This window comes from Anguilla anguilla, chromosome 2, assembly GCF_013347855.1.
Source record: "Anguilla anguilla isolate fAngAng1 chromosome 2, fAngAng1.pri, whole genome shotgun sequence".
Classification (NCBI taxonomy): Eukaryota; Metazoa; Chordata; class Actinopteri; order Anguilliformes; family Anguillidae; genus Anguilla; species Anguilla anguilla.
In genome coordinates, this window is record NC_049202.1 from 52642207 (window position 1) to 52666192 (window position 23986).

General features: G+C 44.7%; 2 protein-coding genes across 2 annotated transcripts in view; both read right to left on the reverse strand.

Annotated features, from left to right (window-relative positions):
• Positions 1-242: 242 nt before the first annotated feature.
• bhlha15 (basic helix-loop-helix family, member a15) lies at positions 243-3428 on the reverse strand. The gene is made up of 2 exons (XM_035403706.1): positions 2920-3428; positions 243-1946 (listed from the first exon to the last, which is right to left on the reverse strand). Exon 2 carries the CDS (start codon positions 1914-1916, stop codon positions 1371-1373), a length of 546 nt encoding a protein of 181 aa, XP_035259597.1. The 5' UTR covers positions 1917-1946; positions 2920-3428; the 3' UTR covers positions 243-1370.
• Positions 3429-5988: 2560 nt separating this feature from the next.
• The window catches only part of LOC118220676 (serine/threonine-protein kinase LMTK2-like), a 45143-nt gene continuing 27145 nt past the window's right edge, over positions 5989-23986 (reverse strand). The window contains exons 8-14 of the mRNA XM_035404740.1: positions 20742-20826; positions 19912-20033; positions 18790-18939; positions 14564-17672; positions 14008-14140; positions 13608-13859; positions 5989-9034 (exon numbers count right to left, since the gene is read on the reverse strand). Of these exons, the coding sequence (XP_035260631.1) occupies positions 9006-9034; positions 13608-13859; positions 14008-14140; positions 14564-17672; positions 18790-18939; positions 19912-20033; positions 20742-20826 (3880 nt within the window). The 3' untranslated portion in view covers positions 5989-9005. The remainder of the gene's footprint in view (positions 9035-13607; positions 13860-14007; positions 14141-14563; positions 17673-18789; positions 18940-19911; positions 20034-20741; positions 20827-23986) is intronic.

A 23986-nucleotide genomic window follows, 5' to 3' on the forward strand; every position in this document is an offset into this window, starting at 1 on the left:
GTGTAGTTGTAATCTCACGAGAAAGAGATTTCTATGAAAGTCAGTTTCAACATTTATTTTGTAGTTTTACGTGGTGTCAGGATTTAAAAACATATATAGAACTTATGAATTGTTTCTATTTTCTGCCAGATTTCTGTTTCATTGCTGCTTGTACAAGAGTGTTGGTGCACTAACAGTGCATGATGTTTTGGCCCTTCAGAATCTTGATTTTCTCATGTCAACAGCCAAACAACAATGGCATGTTAATGGCATGTCTGAATGTTCTAATTAGGGATGTGCAACTCTGCTATTTTATTGTTGCATTTCAAATCATTAGTTACTCATCGGTCACAAAAAAAGCAATGACTGCACCAAAAATCTGTTTCTTGGATTTATTTTTTCTTTTGGTACGAAAAAAAAGCTTTCAAGAACTTCAGGTTGAATAATATTTTTTGAGGCCTGTTAATTGGGTACCCATGGGATTTCAAATGGAAATTAGAAAAAGTATCATACTATTTTCAGAGTGGGACACAGTATAGAGAAACATATTTGGTCTCTGGGCCTCAAATTAAAACTTTTGTTCCAGGTGAACAATACTGTTGCAGATATGTACAGCACTCATTTTCAAAAATCACCTTCTCAAGTCAACAACTGCCTTGGAGCCTTTCACATAAACCAGGGGATTAAGAATACAGGCCTTTATTCTGTCAACATTTGTCCTTAATGTTGACTTACAAGTAAACACAGGCGTTACGCCTTTTTTTTTTTTTTTTTTTTTTTTTACAGTGATCACTGAACTCACCAAACTGTTTGTGAATAAAAAATAAATACTGAATAAATGAATAAGAATAAATCCTCACTTTTAATCATTAGGCGAAGTTAAGGACAAATGTTGATTGAATCCCAGCCAGAGTGTGTTCAGAATAATATAAATATATTGGCAATAAGAATAATTCTTTCTTTATACAAGCAATTTAAAAGAAATGTACCTCCTATCACAAAATTTGAATTAAAATTTAGTATGAACAAGGGATGGGTTTGTTCAAGCATACTATCTCTTCATCAGCCTCTCAATCAGCCTTGCCTTGGTGAAATAATCCTGCAAATAATAATTTTATGGCAGGAACCAAGCAAAAAAAAAAAAAAGAACTCCTGTAGTTGATTTTGGCTGTTGATTTCAGTCTGTTTGTCCCAGAAGTTCCTTCAACACTGCTGCTGAAATACCCAAACGCCCCAGAAAATTCACCTGAGGTCCAGCTGGGGGTTCGAATGTACAGTCCAGTTGCAGACAAGTCGTGATGTGTTGTATTCAGTCTGTTCTGACATGAAGCTGCTGTGCTTCTCTTCCACGCTGATGTGCACTCGTGTGGCAGTGTGAAGGTTCCCTCAGGCTAACTGCCCTGGCTGAAGTTGTGGATCTGAGTCAGGTACTTGGACAAGCTCTCCTCACCTTCCTCCTCTAGGTGCTGCTGGTAGCACTGCAGCAGCCTGGAGGCGCTAGCCTGAGCTTGGCTCTCTGAATGGGGCAGGCAACTGCCTGACATGCCCAGGATGATGGTGGTCAGGGCTTTGATGTAGTTCTTGGCGAGGGTGAGGGTCTCGATCTTGGAGAGCTTCTTGTCAGTCTTGACGTGAGGGATGGCCTCACGCAGGGCCTGGAAGGCGTTATTGAGTTTGTGCATCCTCTGTCGCTCCCGCTCGTTGCTCTCCAGCCGGCGCACGTTGTGCTCCTTGGTGCTGCTGTGCAGCCGTCTGCGCCTGGACGCCGTCTTAGCTCCGCGCTCCGCCCTCGATCCCCGCCACCTCCCTCCGAGCTGCACGGAAACCTCGGAGCCCTCCTGCTCGCTGGACCCCGGCTCTGTCTCCAGCTGGAAGTCTGCCTCTGGTTCAGTCCAGGGCTGCCGAGTATGCTTGGCCCCCTTCCCTTTCGACTTCATCCTCCAACCGCCGTCACGGCCTCTTTGGCCCTGTAGTCACAGCACAGCAACAGCGGGGTGACGTACACTGTAGACACAGGACGGTGCTACACCCTGGATACATCCTTCAGCCTAAATTGCAACAGTAATTAATGATCATTTTTAAAATGGATTATTCATTTGTATTACCATTTTAATAATGCCATTTACTGCAGAACAAATCTATCTAATCATACGAAGTGCAAGGAAGCTTTAATGTAGGGCTTTTAACATTAACTGCTTATCTGGATGTTTGCGATACGTTCAAGGTTACAGTCTGAAACAGTAATTAGATACCGAACTGCAGGGTATAAACCTTAGGGCGATATCTGTTTTTTATTTTTTTCCCCTTATGACATTTGTTGCTCTTTTATTGTGCTGGTACGTGGTGTCCAATGGGATTACACGGTGGAATGTTTATCTAAATGCTTAATTCAGACCAGACCACACAATTCAAGCATCGCTTATCATATTTAAACATGAATGGTGAGTTTTGTGTGGACCCCCGCATCCTGTTGAAAAGTAATTAGCATAAGTAAAATAATTTTATCCGTCTCACGTGATTGTGTATTTAGGCTACTCTGGTAACTAGTAGAACTGGTAAGTTGTTTATTCCTCACAATACTGTCACAAACAATATATAGTAGTCTAGCCTACAACGGAGCGTGAGATATGTTTCATATTACCATTGCTCTATACAGGATCGTATTTAATACATTATCAGGCTAGGACACTTAATTCAAATAACTGTCGATTCACCTGAAACCTTCAACTTGAAAATGTCTTAAACGGGCAAGGCATCGTGTAGGCAAGATATTTATCATTTAAGTATTTAATAAAACGATATAAAATGAAAGCATATACAACCGTTTTACTGAACAATCAACGATCTTTTAAAAATTCGGTAGGATGCATCCTCGTGATATTTGCTTTTTTCTGTTTGATTCCAAGTCTTTTACAAATTGTAAATTCATGCTTTTCTTACCTGGAATATGAAAAAGATTGGTCCAGATAGTTGAGGCTTTGAGGAAACAAATGTTTTCCGAAATTGTAATTATGAGTCCTTATAAAGTAGATGACTGTATCCAGAGGTGAGTATAATTAAGTCGCGCTCCAGAGAGAGATTGCTAAAAACTGACACAAGTCCAGTTAGGCTACCTGTTGCACTGAAGGTACACGTAGCTTTTGTTTGGCCAATAGGATGATTTCCCTTTAGCGCAGCTGCGCATTTACATTTGCAAAACGAAGAAAATTCATTTTCGTCTTTTAAGCATGCTGCAGTTAATCGTAGAACGTCTGCATTCTGTCTTATTACGTTTGAACAACGGTCCAGAACCTTTATTGGTGTTTCATAAATCTGCCATCATTATGATGCTCGTACTGGGTAAGGATACCCTTTTGATCAAACCTGCTGACGTCTGAGGATTTTATTGATGAAATAGCCTATCCTAAAATTAATGAATGAATGAATGAATCAAACACGCGCATCAACCAAATCCGTCTCCCCAAAATATTAGTCAGGGGTTGTACATTATGATCATCACGACGACGTGTAATCCCTTGGTAGGCTACGCCTTGCCGCTGTGAGAAGGGACTCTGAAAACAAAATAACTTGTACAAATACGTTGCATGTGTACAGCAGACTGAGTCATTATGCTTAAGTGCAAGTTTCCTCTTTCAAACAGGGTCCTGGCCTTGCAGTGATCCGCATTCGCTTCACCCGTTTCAACATATGATGAACAAGGCTGAAAAAACTTCAGTATTAGTGAGCTAGGATATGTTTGTTTGTTGCAAAAAGGTAATAACCTAATAAGCAGTGACTATTGAGCAATGAAATGTATGTAAAATGATATTTTATATACATTTCTGAGGAAATACTAAAAGACACAAGGTACGTTTGGTTTAGTTTAATTTAGTCAGTTAGCCAGCACTGTTGACCATGGTCTCTCAGAGATATTGTATACAAGCAGTTTGTTCTGCATACAGGAAAACATCAGGGGCTATATTAGTCTCTGAATATGTTTGGTAAGAGGAAAAGTGTTCATTGATGTCCATACTTATTATGTTTAATATACTAGCAGACAGTGTGTAATGTATTGCAGCATATACCCATCTGTCTCAGCCACCCTAACAATTTGCATGGTTAAACTCATTTTAATAGCCGCTCATCCAGTTAAACTTTTCCAAATATTTGCATTGGGAATTTGCATTCCTACAGGGTGTTCCCCTTCTGTGGAAGCCTTGGCTTTTCTGAAGCTGCTTACTGGGTAGAAATGTTAATATTTGGTTAAGTCCTTTACAGTGTCCAAAATGGTTTCTGCACTGCCTCTCTTACTGGATGTTGTTGCACACAGAGGATGTAGAAACTGGATTAAGGTTTGCAAAAACAAACAAAACCTGCATATTCTAAATGAACATATTTTTACCATGCAGAAAAAAATGTCAGCACTCTAAATTGTGCGGCATTCATTTCCATAACACATTTCAGTATGCTTCTTTGTACAGCATGTCAGTCCAATGCACAATTAGCAAAAGCCAAGCTACACTAGTAGGCTCTACCAGTAAAAAGAGCTAAGTTAAAGATAATACCGACTGAAAAAAATGCAGTTAATAAAATATTAATTTCAAACAAATAAGGCAGAACAACAGCAAAATGAGATATGTGGACGCTCTGTGCTAGATGTAACAGTATAGTGACACAGCTTGGATTGTATTTATACGTTATCTGGAGAATTAACTTAAGCTGATAAAGGTATATTCTTTCAGAATGTACAATCGTGCCCATTCAGTTTATGAAGTGCTAAAATATGAAATCAATGTCCTACTTTAATCATAGCTGTCAGTTAAATACTAATCAATACAGTGATAAATATAAATAATAGGCAGACTAAATACATTGGACTCAGTGGCCCTGGTGCTCAGTGAGCAAAGATGCAGTCATGTTTACGCAATCATATAGAGCTTGGTTACCTGTATGCTGTCATTATTGAAATGGTAATGCTGGTTTGCAACAGGTAATCAAAGGCCTCATTTAGAAAATGGTCATACGAACAAATTGTGTCTTAAATAGTGGCATATATGTAGATAACCATGTCCATGTAGTGTTTATAAAGTCCCACATTGACGTGAATATGATCGTATCTCTAAGTAAAATTAATACTAGAGGTCAGTTGAGGTATTGCAGGTTTGTTGGCTGCGCGCGAATCCCCGAAATTGCTGTGTTCGCGCTTTAAGAATAACGTTTAATTGATAATCGGTTTTACACCTGAAGCGTGCAACGGTGCAAGAAATGTTGAAATAAACGTTGTTCAGGGGAAAATGGTTTATTGCCGAATTCACAAGATGGGGCCATTGTAAAGCACGTTCGCGATCAAATTGAAGTTCATTTGAGATTTGCATAGCACACGTGCGTTCAAAGATACGCCACTTTAAAGCAACTTTCTTTTTAATTTTTATAAGTCAAGCGCAAGCACGTCAGAAATTTATTTTAAGATTACGATTAAGTTTAAATCCAACAAAATTTTCATAAATGAGGCCCCATGTTTTGACCATATTTAACTACGGTATCAGTCCTATAATAGAAATAAGATATTAACTTTTAATTTCAAAATTTAAATTTCAAAACTGAGCTACTTGCAAATGAAATCCAAGTGATACGTAGCCTATTGCTGCTTGCTAGCCAGTGAGGCAGGGCATATGCACCCCTCCTTGAGCCAATCAGACAACAGGAGAGTGAAACTTGTGGATCATTTAAGCATCCGTGCAAGCAAATACTGACATTAAAAACATAGTCAAGCCAATATTCATTACGCAAAGATAATGGAAGCAAACTAAGTATTTAAGGAACTTCCAAGGTTTATACATAGATTTACAAAGGGAAACATGAACAGGTTGTTGGTCTCATTTTTGAGTGAGTATAAGCACCCGAGTGTCTTGTAAACAAAACAAAAAACAGATCATTTGGAAGAATTGTCTGTGGTGGCCAGTCACCTAGACAGCTGTGTAAAGGGATTTGGTAAACATATCAGAACAAATAAAACAAGGGCTACAAGTATTCAAGGGAAAGAAAATATAGAAGCAATTTTCATTTATTCTCAGTATTAAATAAACAGTGTAATTATAAACAGTTCATTGAATTACACTATGCATGATCATCAATATGAAGTAAAAATATTACAACTTTAAAAATTTACATATTTTAAGGACAAGATGACATTTTTCTGTTCTTGTTCTAGTTTACTTAATTCTGTTGTAGCATGTATGCTAAACCATTATATGTTGCCTTTATGAAGCAATTAAATAATAAACTGAAACTCAGATCTAGGACTTGATTACACCATTCCCCATTTACAGACGTTAAACATTTATATTAAACACGTATATACATCAGTACCATTCAACATTGTTACACTTCTTAAATGTGCAAGATGAAGCAAAATGTATACAGAATAAAACAGAATTTTCTTAAATAAAATTTCAAGTTCAACTGTAGCACAGGCTGCTGGTATTACAAATATTTACCGGTACCTCTCAAAATACACTAACTGCTACACTCAAACAAAAAGGGCAAGTATCCACAACACATCTGAGACAATTGGTAATATGTGTTGTTCACTTACAAAACTTACAAAACAATCTTTGGGATTCCTCTATAAATTAGCCAAATGAAGGCTTATGCCATCCTAAACTATGGGCTCTGTGTCAAACCACCTGGAGGATTGGAAGAACTGCCTGCACTGTCTTCAGAAGTGTATTAACGTGTGTGTGTACGCACCTATGTCTAAATATATGCATGTATGTTTGTACGTATGTGCATACACACACTAATCTAATCTTGTATACATACATACAATCATACAAACAGAACATATCAATCAACTGTCTTCTCAAAGTCTGTACAGAAACAAACAAGGACATACAAAGAGAAAGCTCATCTTGCTGATCCTGCAATATTTTAGCTCAATGGTAAACACTGTGTATTTGTGCATATTTTGCTACACTGGTACAGCAGGCAACAGGTGATGAAGTCAAACACTTCCAACTGCCTTACTACACCTCTATGCTATGGCCGTCATGTACTGGAGAAATCTTAAATAAACTCACCAAAACTCAGCCAGTAAATATAAACCTACTGAGAAAAATTAAATAAACTTCCATGAGCCAATTTACAATCTAAATGGATGCAATTTGGCACCTAAAAGCTGCTGGTCTCTGGGTTTTGTGGGAGTTCAAAAATATGTTTTTATTCTGTAGGTGAACGGCAAGCATAGGGCCTGCTTTTCACTAGTGTCCAAAGCTGAAGTGCTGGCATTCTGATGCAGATCAAATGAAACATAGAGATAATAATCTGTGTTTCACCCTTGAATAATAAACTACATACAAAGATGGAGAGAAAGCAAATGATTGGTGGGTTTATGCCCATTTTAGACATACATCAATTCAATAACAGAGTATGGGCTAATGAACACGACTTTACAAACCTCTCTACAAGCCCTTACAGAGTTAGCTAACTACAGGTTAAAGTGTAGATGACTGCGTTCACACAGGACTTTCCAAACACAAATAGTTAAATAGTGTCAAAAATAAAAATACACTTTCATTGCACTTCTGCTTCCTGAACATCAATGCCAATTATTTTTACATTCTGGCATTTACCAAAAAAAATAAAAAATAAAACTGCCTCCTATGATTTATAAAGTGACAGGGAATAGAAAATAAACAAGCAGAAATGGGCAACCTCTCAAATAGAAAGAGCCATTAGTTTTTTCTCTCCATGCAATCTTCAACAGAGCACATAAATATCAATCTGATTAAGCATTTTAACGGAGTCCAATCAAAAAAATTTATACAATGCAATAATCTTTTTCTTATCAATTTACTAAATGCATCTGGCAGTACCTATACCATGCTTGTCTCCCCTGTAGACTTCTCTCGAACATATTGACTGCTTTGGGAATCGTCTTTCAATTTCATATACAAGTACCACGGAAATGTATGAATTACAGATTGTGAACTCGCTTCTCCTTCAAATGACCTATAATCTGCATGGTTTGCTTTCTTCTTTTGGGGGATATGTGACAGCAGCAAAATCAACAGTGCCAATCTCTGTGATCCTACCGGCACCTTGATACAACCCATAAATAATATAAAGCAACTGTAAGCCAAAGCCTCATTGGTTGGTTCCAAATCTGCAGTCGAAGTGTTACAAAGTTACATATAAAATACATAAAAGAAACACTCGCTAATTTTCATGAGCTGGGACACAGGCAAATGTCTCTCAACCTTTATCACTCTTTACACACGGATCAGACCATTCACAGCAGGCTCCATTTGTTTTAAACAAATGTTGCTTCAGCTACCCAATTAAATAGAAGTCGTTTAGCCCCCAGTGCTATACCGTAATGCCCTGCTGGCTCTTTCAGTCATTCAGACAGAAAGCTTCGATCTCCTCAATACGTGATAATATGGAGACCGCCCCCACAAGCTGAGGCTTCAGGGGGGTGTTGAAGTTACTCATTGCCAGAGAACTCTAAACCAAACAAATCGCAATTCCTAATACACGTTATACATGGGGGGAAAGTAAAGAGTAATTATCTTGTTATTAACAAAGTGTATCAGACATCAGACAAAAGCTGCCCTTTTAACTGGCTCTCATTTCTTCAAAGATTTTTGAACCTACAGGGAATTTTGTACTGGCTGACATGACAATTCCTTCAGGAAAGGAGTGGATTACAAACAGAAGGCAAGAAAGATGCTTAGAATGCAACTGACAAATATTTGAAAGCCAACGTGAAGCAAGACCGTCATTTGTACTAAATCTAACGGAAAATAACAAGTTATATAAATCATGATAGTTCTGCAGCTTGGCTTGGCCCAGTCAGCCCATTATCAGACCACGCAGGGAGGCCTTAGCCAGCCTCTCTCTGTTCCCATAAGTCATCACTCTTCCCCCTGAACCAGGCGTCCATGACTGCCACACTCCGATATGTCCATCTAGCTTTCCTTTCAACGGATTTAGTTCTTTAAAAAATGTCTTTTACTCCTTGAGTGAAAGTCCTCATTCGTCAGCAGCTAATCTTTCTCCCCATCTTCGCTGCTTCCTGGAAATAAAAAGCAAAAGAAAACAATCAGATGAGCGTGCCCACAGGGATATACTACATGCAACGACAACAAAGACACCAAGGAAAGGTAATAATGTTTGTATCTGATATCATCATTACCATTTCAATTCATTTGTAACACTCATTCAGTGCCCTGATTAAATGGGACTAATAAAAAATAAAAAAAGACACCAAAAATACAGTTGAGTGCCTTTAGGGCATACAGTTCTAATGCTGGTAGGTCCAGAGTCTGCTCATAACACAGAAGATCATTAGTAACTGCAGTCATGAAACTCTGCTATGTAAAAGTTCAAAACCTGCAAAACAGGAAAGTGAATGTGGAAGACCCAGAACATATTCTAGAGGGAAAACGGCAGCCCCAAAAAGCTGCATTGGGAGGATGTTGGTGTTGAGGTATGTGCTGATGCTGGGGAAACGTGCGGACCGCACAGCTGCTCGGCTCCCAGGGAGGGCAGTGGGGGGACTGTGACCCCCACCCTGCACTGATGTCCTTGGAGTACTGTAAATGGACCGGCCCGGCCCCCTGCTGTCTATCTAATCAGCCGGCACCAAAGCCGCAGGGCTGTGGAAACTTCCCTCTTCTCACTGCGCTCCGGCTTCGTAAGGCCTCTCCACCTTCTGGCATGTCAGGGCTGTTTAATCACAGAGCCCGATAAGTGTGTGTGGAGCTCCCCCTCAGACTGTACCACGAGACACACGCACATACATATACACAAACATGCACACACATACATACATACATACATACTTACACACACATATCCATTCCCATATCCTATGATTAGACAGGGATCAGACTGCTGAGAGTCCTTGAGTAGTATATTGACCGTAATAATTAAATATTTAATTTTCTCCCATTAAGATAACTTAAGATAAGTTCTACATTGTTTTCCTTTTGTCTATTTTTGGCTGCGTACATAATCCTGCCAATGTATACTGCAAACCAAGCTAGCGATAAAAGTCTGCTTCTCCTGCATCAGCAGCAGGAGCAATGGATGCCATGAGGGGCACTCTTTCCCTTGCCAAGCTCTTAGCCATGCAGTCAGTGTCTCTCCTGAGCTGTAACTGAAACGGTACACAGATTCTCCTGTCTAAGATTCTGCTCCACAAAAAAGGAAAACAAATCAACTGATCTAACTATCCATTAGGCCTGGTGTTCCTAAAACCAGTATGCTGGTTTTTTTCTTTCCATTCCTGATGCACATTGAATTGTTAATTGCTTTAATTAGACACCTTTGATATTTAATTAGGCATTTCTTTTTACCATCCTAATGCTACGTTATGTCAGAAACAGATATTCAGGTGACAAAGAATTAATATTACATAGTAATTTAAGGACTTGATCAGCACATAGACTTAGACAACTAATGCTTTATTTTTCTGTAATGCGCTGTGGAAAATTATTCTTTTGATGGTTACATTTTAAAAGTCAATTCATTCCTTCAATATGTGCACACCATGCTTCAGAGCAAAGCTATTTGTAGAGTTCAAGGATGAGGCAAATGTCAAAGAGCTAATTCTGCATTGTGTAAAAATCTATTTAAGCAAGTTTAAGAAGTTAAACACGTGTTCAACAAGCTTAATTAATCAATAGATGTGTTAGATGGGGGGTTACCCCAGGACCCAGTTTGAGGAACACTGCACTACCAAGCCATGGAAGAAAACTGACAAATAATTTCCATTCTTGTTATATCAGTATTATTTCATTTTTTAAATCCTTTAAATCCTTTCATTTACTTATTAAATTTGCATATAACTACCAGTCACTCATTGCAGACACCTGACCGAATGCCCATTGTTACCTAGATGAGATGCATCACCTAAAAAACAGGTTTAGTTGCCTCTGCGGGCCTTATCGTACTGGACTGGAGGTATCTGTAACTGCCATTCAGATCAATGTCGCAGCACGGCTGAAGCCTATCACCTTTGGCAAATATGCATATTTGACAGTCACGTGAGAAACCTGCTCCAGCTCCCCGAACCTGCGTGAGAACTGGAGACGTGTCTGAATAATATACGAGCTCACACTGCACGCTCCGAGCCACGGCAGTCGCTCCAACAACTGCAACTGACTGAATAATCAGCCTGCTAGCACTGCTAGCACTGTCTTCCTTACAAGAGAGTGGTGGGCGGAGTAAGCAAACCGTGTAAACTACATCGCTGTCTTTAGTGCTAAAAACTGAGGAGAGGTACAGGGTCTGGAGGAAAGAGTACACCTCCATCGCTGGTCACGGACAAACGGACTCTGTCTGCGATCCGAAAAAGTTTCTGTGGACGCAGATGTGCTAATCCAGACATTCGACATGACTGCTGTGACATATCTATTTGCAAGCAGTGCATTGGAAAGGTAATCCTCCTGGGCCATGTCCGCCTGCTTTGGATCTGGCTCTTGCTAGCCTAGCTGTAACTGTGCACTGTGCAGTGGGAAAGGTGTGCCAGTGTCCCTCGATTACAGGCTCAAGGCTGTAATGTATCTGCACCTGCTCATGTTCAGGATTACAGTCCTCCGCCATGTTGGCTCTAATACCCTCTCCCCTACTGCAGCTGGCATCAAGGTCACACCTTAAAATCACTGAACAAACACTTCTCCAATTAACACGCCCCCAGCACCTGTTACAGGCTGTCCCATTTCTGAACAGCACCCAATGTCCAAAAGACAGGACGCATGGGGAGGAAAAATCCCACTTCCATTTATATGTCATATCTCATTCTTCATTTCATTTAACCAAATGCATTTCGAAGAAAGTGCAATGAGTGTTTTTGTTTTTTTTTGCTAGTTCTACGTGCAGCTATCAGTACATTCAAGCACACTTTACACTGTTCTCACATTAACACTGCTATGAAACAGGAATATGACGATATCCGCAAGACACCGTTTGAAGCTGTGATCCACTTCCTCGCCACACAAATCTCCCCGCGCTGATCAAGAGCCCGCTCAGACGGCGAGGCCAGTGATCCGTGAACGGGCTAACGGCCCCCGGAGCGCACCTGCTCCCGGCACTCTGACGTCACGGCGCACTCACACACCGCCTGGAGAGGCCTGGCAGATGGAAAAAGGAAAAAAAAAAAGAAAAACCCCAGCACAGTCCGCAGAGCAGGCCATTAAAGACTGACTCATGAAATCATAAAAAGGGATGGAATAACTCACTCTTTCCATGAGCCCAAGGCTCGCGGATTAGGAGCAAAACAAGCGTGGCCTCTTGTGTCATCATGACAACAGAGCTGGCCCCTGACAGCGGGCGGGGCGCTTCGGGAGAGAGCCGCCCGGCTCAAGGCTCCCCCGCCACACTCACACCCCCTCCCCCAAAGGAACAGAGGATTATAAAAAGAACAAATGTCAACTACTCCTATGGCAGTTAAGCCCTGCCTGACTTCCTTATCAATGAACTACCTGTGTGTGTGTGTGTGTGTGCGCGCGAGTGTGTGTGTGTGTGTGTGTGTGCGCGAGTGTGTGTGCGTGTGAGTGTGTCTATGAAAAGTGACTTCTTTATTAAAACTCCAGTCCAGTACATGGCTTTAGAATGACAATCTATTTAAAGCCAGTTACAACTGAAACTGAGTGTTCCTGATGTTAAATTCATATCAATCTGTTGGTAAAGAACACTAAATCATTAAAGGTTGATACCCATCTGAAGCAGACTTCTGCTCTGCAGAAGACAGATTCATGGTGAATTCATGATTGCACTTGGATTCTTACCATCAGTCATAAACAATTACTGTAGAACTCTTCTTCTCTATTCTTTGTGTGTTAGCAATATGCTAGTTCACGAACACACAAGGACTCAATGGTATCAAAGTAGTTTTCAGCCAATTAAATCAACCTCTTCCATGGCAGAAAGAAACACTGAACTCTGCTCTCCCCTCCACTGGTGAATAATTAGGCTCATATTCACAGTGTTCCTGTCTTTTTCAAGGCCTCACAACAGAACAAAGTACTTTTTACAGCCATTTCCATTCAATGTTAGGCCCGATCCAATGCAATGTGATCCAACATCTCCCAGAATGCACTGCACTGTTTAGCACCCCAGGCTAGGTTAATTAAAGGCTGTTTTCAGAAGTGATGTTAGCCCCTTTTACCCTTTTTTTCAGAATACCCATTTTTGCAGCAGCTTGCATGCTTTTGCCCTACTGCAATGCCCCCAACACAGCTGACGAGTGAGTGTGGACTCCTCCTGCACACTTGCCCACAAGCCAGACTCATTTCCACATAAAAAGCCACAGTGTACTACAGGAGACCTAGCAAAGACTTGGGGGAAGCATTTCTGTGAACACTGGGGACCTGAGGAGACCTGCTATCCAGCTGCAGCAGCCGTCTGTTCATATTCAGGCCATTCATTCTTATTTCTGCTCACATTCATACGTATGCGTATGCGCCAATTAGCTATTTATAACTGACATGACGACAGAGGAAACAGCGCAAACTAAAAGCAGAGATATGGATCTCAGTTGACAAACGGGATGGCCGCTGACACAGGCGCGTGTATCGTGGGCGTGTGCGTGTGTGTGCGTGTGCGCGAGCACAGTTGCGCACGTCTGTGTGTGTGTCACTTGCCTCCTTGCTCTATGTCGGAGTCGGTGAGGTGCGTGAGGGAGAAGCTGGCCAGGCTGGCGGGGGAGATGGAGAAGCGGGAGTAGCTGGAGGTGCTGTTCCAGCTCTGCTCCAGCGTGCGGCCGGGAGGGGGCGGGGAGAAGTAATGCGAGGCCGCCGAAGGAGGCGTCTTGGACGCCATGAGGTGACCGGCTGCCTTGGTGACGAAGGAGGGATCCGGAGAGGAGAAGTCGTCGTCCCACTCGAACCCCCCACCTGCAGAGCAGAACAAACATCAGGCCTGCCCGCTTCCGCTCTGTGGACACGACGGGCCGCTAGCGGCGCTAACCCTGCCTAAACCCCGTCTGAAAGCGCAGGCAGACGGACAGACAGAGCAGCGGCTGGAAAAACACCAGGGCCTCACCCTCCTCGTCCGTGGAGCTCTCGGAGTTTGTGAATCTGTTAAGGTAGCTGGAGGAGGGCGCCGGGCTGCTGAACTCCGACACGTTGCTGTTGGCGTTGGACGAGTGGTCTCCCAGGTCCTTAGTGGGCGTCTCCTGAGGAGGGACACCAAGAATCATGCAGCCCTGAATCAGAAACCTTTACATCTCTATTTATCTCTTCACACATTAAAAAGATGGACATCCACTGAAAAAGAGAACTTGAAACGAATTACAATGAAACTATAGAATGGCACTTCCGATGCAGGCGTTTTCTTATTGAAATATACCTTGTATCTAAAACTAGAGTCACTGTTCAAACAAGGAGGACCAGGCCTTGCTGCTATGAAGATTCTACATAAAAAACACCATCTCCAGTGCACCCCCCGCACAAAAAAATGCTTTTTCCTAACATTTTATGAGGCATTAAGTACGTATTTTGCATTTCCTTTGACATACACTCACTTTAGCTTTAGGCTACTGGGCTTGGTAAATGATTTTTACATTCGTGAAATACGTCATTTAAAAAAGAAAACGTACCTGATCAAAGAGGTAAACAGTAACGTCGTCGAAGAAGGACACAGCCTTCCTCTGGGGTTCAGTGTTGTCGCCACCCGGTGGAGAGCAGTCAGAAGTGTGGGGGTTGCCAGCCTTCAGCAGGCTTTTGAGGTTGGAGGCATCGTCGTTGTCTGTGATGATGACGGGCACTGGGTGCACGACGTCATCGTCACTGTCGGAGCTGGAGCTGTGCAGGCGGTACGCGCGGACGTCGTCCTCCGAGTCGTCGCTGTTCTCGTCCTCCTCGTCAGCCTCCGTGCCGTCCTCCAGCCCGCCCACCATGGCCATGCTGTCCAGCTTGCCCAGGTACTTCCCCTCGACGTCCGGCTCCTTCAGCTTCGGTCCCTCCCCTGGAGCGCACCTCGCCAGCTTCTCGTGAACCGTGCTTTCTGCGGTGGCCTTCTCCGGCAGCTCCTGTTCAGGAGTTGATGGGGCCCCAGCAGGGGGCTCTGCGATGGCGGCGCACCCAGCCGAGCTGTCTTGAGAGCCAGGAACGGCCTCTGAGAAATCGTCTTCTTTGATGTCGTCAATGGACACGGGAACTTCCTTTTCCCAGTCCTCCTCTGTGGTGAGGACCAGCTCCGGCACACCCCTGCCCCTGAAGAGTGGGGGGCTGGTGTCCCGCAGGTCTTCTGTGGGAGAAGGACTATCAGGCTGAGCACCATTGTGCTCCTCCTCCACAGCCCCATTAGGAACGGAGGCCCCAGTGATGTCACAGCTGACATCAGTACCAGGAGAACCGCTGGGCTGAGGGCCAGCCTCGCTGGAGGTTCCTCCATTAAGGTCCTCCAGCTTTTTATCCAGCTCTGACTCATTGTCTGAAAAGTAGGCTGAATCCCGGTAGTTCTGACTGCCGCCAGAGAAGAGCTCAACAGCGGGTGGTGAGGGAGCTCTCTGGTGAGTGGCTGTGGTCTCCTCCTGCACAGAATCCAGCACACCCTCCACCTCAGAAACAATGATCTCCGGGGGGCCAGAAACCGCCGCGACCCGCTCCTCTGCGACAACCGGCTCGCTGTCCTCAGGGGAGGCGTCTTTGACAACAGACTGGGAGTTCCACTCGGGAGACTCCAAGTTCTCCGTTTCATAGCCGCTGTCGGCAGTTTTGTAAGGGGGCTGAAGCTTCTGGAAGGAACCCGTGCCAATGGCCTCCACCGGACTCACCAGACCGTGCATGTCCAAAGAATCTAAGGAATCGGGAGTCTCGGCCGAATGCTCGATGGTCAGCAGAGAGGCTGACACGCTGTCATCAAGCAAACTGTCCTGACTGATCTGGTCCAGGAAAGGAGCAGAGACCAGGACTGAAGACATGTCCTGAGATGCATCGTTTTCCTCAAGACCCGTCAAGGGCTCATCCGGGCTGCACTCATTCACTGATGGCATGTCAGGGGGCATCATGGGTAGGCTACTGCCTTCAACAGTATTTCCCACTGAGCTGTCACTGCTGAGCTCTACTAAAAGATCACTACCCAGAGTATCTTTGCAGACCTGTGAAGGAGGAAGAACAAGGCTATGCTCCGAAGAGTCTGTGAATCCTAAAGAGAGCACATCTCCCTGTGAAACTCCAAAGCTTTCTACAAGGCTAGGGTTTTTGGCAACAGTGCACAGAATGTCTTTATTGGCACTTTCACTGGGCAAAGGGGATTGGTGGCTATTTGCAAGACTGAAATCAATGTCTGCACTTTCAGAGGTAGAGTCAAACGTAAAATCAATCCCAGATTCAGAGGAATGTAGCTTAACACATTCTTCATTGGAAGAGCTATTTAGTAACTGTAGCTGGCCACTACAGCTTTCTCCAGCAACCAGTGTACTTGAAGGCACCAGAGTTTCACCTGTCACTATAGGCTGCAAGGTATCCTTAAACTGTGGGATTAGTAAATTCAAAAAGTCTTCTGGAGAAACTGATTCCTCTGAAAATTTCCCCTGGTTTTCACCTGTATCGCTTTTGCCTGACAGCATATCATCAACCTCTCTGGAGGTTATTTTTACATTTGAATCTGGAATGGAGCTCAAATCAGCTTCTAAAACTCTCTGCTCCAGATCCTCAAGACTCCCTGAAGAGCACAGGTCCTCTTTCATCAGGCTTTGATCCCTCAGGAACCGGAAGTTGTCCGTCAGCTTCTTTGTGTTTAGAAGCTGCATCACACTGGGCTCCTCCTCTGTGTTCTCCATATAAACAGCCCCCTGATCCTTACCTAAAAAAGACCCAACCACATTTTTCTGTGTGCCCTGGGTCATCTCCTCTAAAGATGCTTCCTTCTGGAAGCTATGGAGCTCCGGCAGTTCCAGGAAGCTCCTGCCCCAGGAACTGGAGTCATTCAGCTTAGAGTTGCTGTCGCCAAAAATGTTGGTGTGGCAGGGGCTCTCCACATCACTAGACGACCACGCATGGCTGTCAATTAAGTTCGATTCCTTGGAGTCTATGCTGCGGTGAAAGAAATCAATGTCTGTGCTGGACTCGTCCAGGCGTATGTCTCGCAGGACCACATACTGCTGCTTGTCGCGGTCCAGCCCGCTATCAGGGCCGCCTCGAACATCCACCGGACCGCAGTTCTCATCCCCCTCCAGGGCGCTCTCCCCCTGATCCTCCAGCTGGATGTAGTACTCATTCCCAGTGGCTGGTTTGTGAGCCTCGAACACAGGCAGGACCCCAGGGACCCCAGCACTGAACCCGTGACTGCCCTTGTACTCTCCCGACTCTGGGTACAGGGGCTTGTCGAGAGGCGGCACGGGGAAGAACATGCTGTGGTAGTTGAGCGTGGTGTCAGTGGCCGACCGGCTGTGGCTGTCATAGTGGTCGTGTTTAGCCGCCTCCCACACGTACTCGAAGCTGAGGCCGCGGCTGGTCTCGGTCACGGTCAGCACCTCGTCCACCTCGCGGCTCAGCCCCTCGTCGGCGAACTGCTCCAGGATGGGGAAGGAGGTGAGGCCGACCGTCTGCCTGGCGGAGGGCTTGAGCGAGTTCCAGCGCTGCTCGAAGTCGTCCTCGGACTCCTTCTGGCCTTGCATGCGGAGGTAGGTGAGCAGGCGGTGCACCTCCTCGGCTGTGGCCCTCTTGTCAGAGGGAAGCCAGCAGGACTGGAGGACCTCATACCTGCAGGGGCAAACCACACACCGTCAATGCGCACTTCCATAGAGAAGGGCTGCTTACGCTCATGGCCTGATATACAGCTCATCAAACATCACGCTTTCAAGAGGCATCACGGTTTGAAGGGGCATACTTTGCACGTGGTTGGCTCATCCAGGTGTGAACTAATCCCAGCTTTATTTAATAGATTACATGAGCAACATTCACTGACAGGATCTGAATTCAAGTTTCAGCTGGACACATGTATTTGGAGATCATTAAATGGTATACTGGTAAATGGTATATTTTATCAAATGAAAGCTGCATTTAAAAAAGGTAGGCATGTATGAGGCCTAAACAATAAAACATGAGATACTGTTATAGCTATACAGACTTCCTTTCCCTATATTGGTTTCATACAGCTAAGGCGCATATCTTTAAAGTACGTATATTCTGAAAATGTCATTTGTTGTCACATTTATGCAATTTGGCAGGTATTTCACCCTTGAACTAATGTCAACTGGAAACATATCCCTTAATTAATCACAGTGTGAAATTTAACAGCACATACTGCAGACTGCTGACCTAAGCATCCTGTAAAAACAGGATGTGTTAAAATTATTACTAAGCCCCTCTTCCAAGAACCGCTGAGAATTCACGCAATCATTCTAGACTTTGCCTATTATTTTCTCTATCCCTCTCACTGCCCGCCTGAATAAATATTGGTACCGTACACCAGCATGTACGCATTAGGAAACATTTTCTCCTCTTCTGTCACCAGGCAACCTTCAAAGGGGTGACTCAGAGGAAAGGACGGGAGATGACTCACTGTATGCTGTGACAAAAACAGAGCCAGACCACACACACACACACACACACGAACACGCATGTACACATGAATATGCACGTAACACACGCATGCAGGCGCACACACACACACAAGCATGCACACAAAGAAACACACACACACACACACACACAGATGGCCCAGGTACTGGATGTACACTCAAGGGACCTCAACACCAAGACAATACGATGTCCTCAGAAGGCTGGAAATAAAGTGTGTAGAATGCTACAGACCGTTTCCTATGAGCACCACAACACACTTACAGACAGTAAATGGATTCAGTGGGGACAGGCTTACCATCTGTCCGAATACGGCAGCTCCACCCGCGGCATGGAGAGTTTAATCTGCTGCTCCTTTATGACGTGGATTAGCACCTCTCTGTCCGACAGGTGTGGGTAGGGCTGGCTGGCATTCTCAAAAAGCTCCCATAGTGTGACTCCTAATGCCCTGCATACACAAGAACCACAAGCCCTTTCCTTTAAACACCATGTCTACCGGTGTCAGACAGCACAGACTGGGACCTTATTACCAAAGAACACCACTCCAAGTCCCAAATAGCTCTGCAGGTCCCCACTTGTCTGTGTAGGAAACTCACTTTGTTACAGCATCACTGGCACAATAAACACTTCATAGGGTACAGAGCAGACACAGGTTGAGCAGTGCAGTAATAACACCAATTTAATACAGCAATAATGCATGTAGAGTAAAGAGTAGCTAATACTGGCAGGGTTTGCAAATGTTAAGCACAGCGATATATCTGATTAAATCTGTTGTTAGTCAATCCTGGTGAAGTTCTTTGATGATTACTAAAAAAGGTGTAAATTGACACTGTACAATGCTTTATTTTTTGAAAGCTCTCTAAAATATCCATTAAGAAAAAAATGCAAAAAACAAATTAAACTAACCGCACAAGCCATTAGTCATATAAGGCCCTGTAAACCACTATGACAGACACACACATACACATATTAGCCTATGTTGTTTTAAGTGGGGGAATAACTAGGAGCCCTGAAACCAAACATCTATGCCAATACATGGTAGAAAATCTTTGAAAAAATAACTGGTACTATGCTTGTGACAAAATGCAAAAAGGGCAAAATGACTGGAGCATGGCAAGGATCCAAGCAGACATCTGGTTAATGGCAAGTGCACAGATGCAGATATGTCCGGGCACAGTAGGAATTAGCACAGTGCCTCAGGATAGTAAAGTCTGAAACTCTCATGGCTACCTTCAGGACTAAGAGCTGTGGAGGATGTGTGACGACGTACGACATCTGCTACACTACGCTATACGTCCAACAAAACTTCACTTTCACAGGGCACGGGCATTGCCTGTGACTGGCAGAGGGGTCTGAAGAGCAGACGTTAATAAAGCACTCCCACTAACTCCCTCTAACAGCCTGAGGAACAGGAACCTACCACACATTGCCTGGCTTGGTTTGCTCCCCCGTGATGATGCTACCATGCAGCTCACCAATCAGCTCCGGGGCCATCCAGCGCAGGGGCACGGCTGACTCCTCCCCCGTGGTGATGTAATCGTCCTAAGAGACATCGTGCCATCTCAGTCAAGGGGAGAATGAAACACTCCAAGCTGCACACATCTCTCCTTCAACACCACAAAAATGCTGTTTAATGACCCCTTATACACAATAAGGCTAGGGTGACTTTATTTAACAGCAGGAATAAGACTGACAGAATGGCCAAGAGACACTTAAATCAGTAGAAAAGGAGGTAGTGAGTGACCCTGAATTACATTTAACAGATTCACGCAGTAAATGGATGAATGTTTCCCTCAGAAATGTGCAGTGAGAGACACTGGACATCTGCAGCTGTGAGAGGAGCACTATCTGCAATAGCACAGTCACCATGACCACCACAGAACATCCCTGTTGTGATAACAGCATATGCTCTGCATCGGATTACACGTCCGCTCAGTTTTAATATGCACTGGGGGTCAATCAGCAATAGCTGAACGTCACACGTTGCACAGAAGGATCTTGTTTACAGCACACCATCAAGGAAAGAGTACAACGGATTTTTCTGAGCGACAGATGTGCCCTAAGTGTAGATTGATTATATTACGTTGTCTGGTTTTGCTTCACAACAGAGAGGCCTGCGAAACCCGATGACCAAAAGAGATAAACTCCACAAACACATGTCATTGACAGCAAGGTTGTCAGAGAGTGAAATGCTAACGTCAGCCCCTGCACGTCATCAGCAAACCCAGAGGACAGAGAGGAACCACGTACCTTCCACCTTGAGGGCCCCGTTCCATAGTCTCCCACTTTCACCGTCATGTCCGTGGTGAGAAAGCAGTTCCGCAGCGCCAGGTCACTGGAGGAGATGGAGAAAGACAAAGAGAAAGACAGAAGGCCTGAGCGGAAGGCAGTGGAAGGGCGGAGCGCACACACACAGCCGCAGAGAAGTGAACAGAGAAGTGAAGGCGCAAAGCGATCGATAACTGTAACGTATCCGCAGGAGTCCTGAGTGGTGTGGCACTGCGCAGGGGCGGCACAGCTCAGACACAGGCACTGCACCGGGCCTGCTCTCACAGGAGGGAGCTGGGACTGAGCTCCAGGATCTCCTGAATGCCCTGTGTGTCCTCACTGTCCACCATGGTTTCATCAGCAAACCTGTGCTGCTTGATGACAGACTGAGTCTCACACACTGCTGTTAGAGCTCACAACTGCTAGTTGTGTTTAGTGGTTCATTGATATAGGCCTTTAATAAACCACTGACATGCAGGCATGACAGAAAGTCAGTCAGTTCACAAAAGCTGACAACCATGCCCCCATCTGGTGAAATGTGAACATAGCAGTCATACGTGGCATGTAAGATGGTCATTTCATAAACACTTCACTGTACTAATTATGCTGTGTAAGGCATATAAAAATACAGCCTTACTCCATTAACAGGTTTAGAGGATGCTATCCTGGTTTTAATTTTGTAAATGTTTCACTGATTTCCCCCTTTTAAAAAAAACCAAAGCCATGATGATCACAAACCTAAAGCAGTCTGTCCTTTAAAATGCTTCTATCGAACCCTTCATACTTCAAGGAATTTTAAATTGGGCAGAATCTGTAGCATACATCAATGACAGCATTAAAAAAGACTGGGCTGTTTAAATAGTGACCATTGTGGCCAGGTCATCTGAAGACTCTTCGGGCTTAATGAACATCAATACCACCCAGAGCCGACTGGGCGCTTTCCAGCAGACGCTTCAGGCGGCTCTCAGAAAGCTGATTAAATGCGATTGTGCTGGGGTAAGCACGGCTGCTGGCACTAGCGCCCGTCCGAGCTGCCGCTAGCTCGGCCGCGCACCACGCTCATTAATCTGGCTGTGTCGGGTTCCCCGTCCCTTTGACCCGTGTCAGCACCCCGCCGTAACAGGGGAGCTCTGTTGCCACCCCGAGCCAGGAAGGGCTAAGAGTCCGAGGGGCCCTCCAGTCGCTTCCTTTCTCCCCCCTCGCAACAAAATCACTGATGCTGGAGCTTTTGCCATCTCACTCAGACAGCATCAGGATGTTGTTCCCAGGGAGGGACATGCTCGTCACCAGAGGGGGCCGCTCCACTGGGGCTGCAAGAGGAAGGAGGGAGAGGCAGACGGAGCAGAGAGGGAGAGGGAGAGGGAGAGGGAGGGAGGACAGATGGTGCTTCATTCAGACAGAGGGGTAAGGTTGAAGAGGGGATCTTGGGTTTCTCCTTGGCCCTGCAACATTCTGTGGTGCAGATTCAGAACTCCCTCTCTCCTTCGCGCCAGACAGGGAGCTGACACTAGTCATCCTGCTCGCACACCCAGGAGCTACTGTCAGGCCCCTAAAAGTGCCCAAGATAAATGGACAGATATTTTAAACTCCTCTTCCACTGCACTTGGCAGCAGTACGAACACTGCGAGAGCCAAACTCTTTCCCCTACAAGGTAAAAAAAGAGCTTGACTGCATCCATACTGCACTGCCTTTTTTAGATAATGCATATAATCTGGAGGTTAGTAGCTTCATACATGTTAAATGTGAGCAATAATGTTCAGGCATATCTCTCATTTGAAATTTTCCACCATTTTGCCATTCACATTAAAACTGGACCTTTCCTCTACAAACTGATGCCGCTACTAAGCCACATATCCTCATTCAGTAGCTGGATAATGGTGGGCAGGGAGGAGAAGGCCATTCACGGATGAAACAAATGGCTATTACAAGTAACAATTAGAATGCATAATTAAAGCTGCAGCTGTGAAACCAGTCGGGTATCATTACCATCAAATTTAAAAGCAATTGCATACAAGGATGAGAGTTTCTTAGCCCCACCCACACCCTCAGTGTATATAAACCCATACATATCAAAGAAATCATTTACCATTAAACAGAGTGGTCAAACCAGTCTTAACCATTGTACTCAAAATGGGGTAGTGGACCGGTCTGGTCATAGTGGGGTAAAAACCACTGTGCTTTTTGCTTGAACTGCAGCCAGAACAAAAACTGCAGCAAAACACTGCACGCGTCTCCTCCGCTGCCCTACATGCTATTTTTCACTGAGTAACGGAAGCGCTGTTCACACTGACCACGCCCCTCTGTCTTTATCTCCATTAAGTCCACCGCAGTAAAAAAAAGAAAAAAACGCAGGATGGGACCCGACTGCGATGTTGGCCACAGCTCGGGGCGTGCCACGCCCATCCCAGAAGGCATTGCTGCAGCAGGGTTTTCGGGCCCGCGTGCCGCCGCGGCGGCGGGGCCAGCCGGAGGGTACGGGACGGTGAACCGGCGGTAAGAGCGGGGAGCCGCTGCGCTTCCATTGGGCGGCGGCGACGGCGCTGCCTTTTGGGCCGTAACGGCTGAAAAGAACGCCGATGCGAAACTATCCTTTTACACGAGAAGAGCGGAATCATCATATCCCCCCCGACAGACGGCAAGTGACACCCAGCAATCCGTGGGAGCTGTGTAATTCAACACCTTTGAGCTTATTCTCAGCATGCAAAACAGAGACGGGGAGCAGCGCGGCGCGGGTCACTCGACACCGCCCGGCCCCGCTCGCACACACTCATCACTCCCGGGGTAAAAATTACAACGAAAAGGTGCCTTCGGCCTCCCTCTCCTTTTTTGGCAAAACTGGAAGTCTTCATCTCTCACAAGAAAAGAGAGAGTTAAAACGGGCTAACGGAAGCCCCGGGGTGCTAGCAGGCAGGCTTCCGCAGCTCAAACACAGCAGCGTTTTGCTTATGCATTTTAAGAGCACAGTGAGGACAGTAACAAATAAAGATGACATTTGCTGACAAAGAAAAGACACAGACACTCTCACACAGATAAGCCTCAGATTAAAGTACAATTCCAAGTGAACACAATTGCAGCAGTTCTCTACCAGAACCCTGCACCACTTTTGTACGGCCAGTGGTGTGATTAATTTGTTTGGCAATGTAACAAAAAAATCAGTCCAATACTGTGACTAATTTTGACTGTACTGATACAAAAATATGGCATTTATGCAATTACCTGACTAATGA

Bases quoted from the DNA above. Each gene is read 5' to 3' on its own strand.
- bhlha15 (XM_035403706.1), bottom strand. From the start codon at position 1,916: ATGAAGTCGAAAGGGAAGGGGGCCAAGCATACTCGGCAGCCCTGGACT.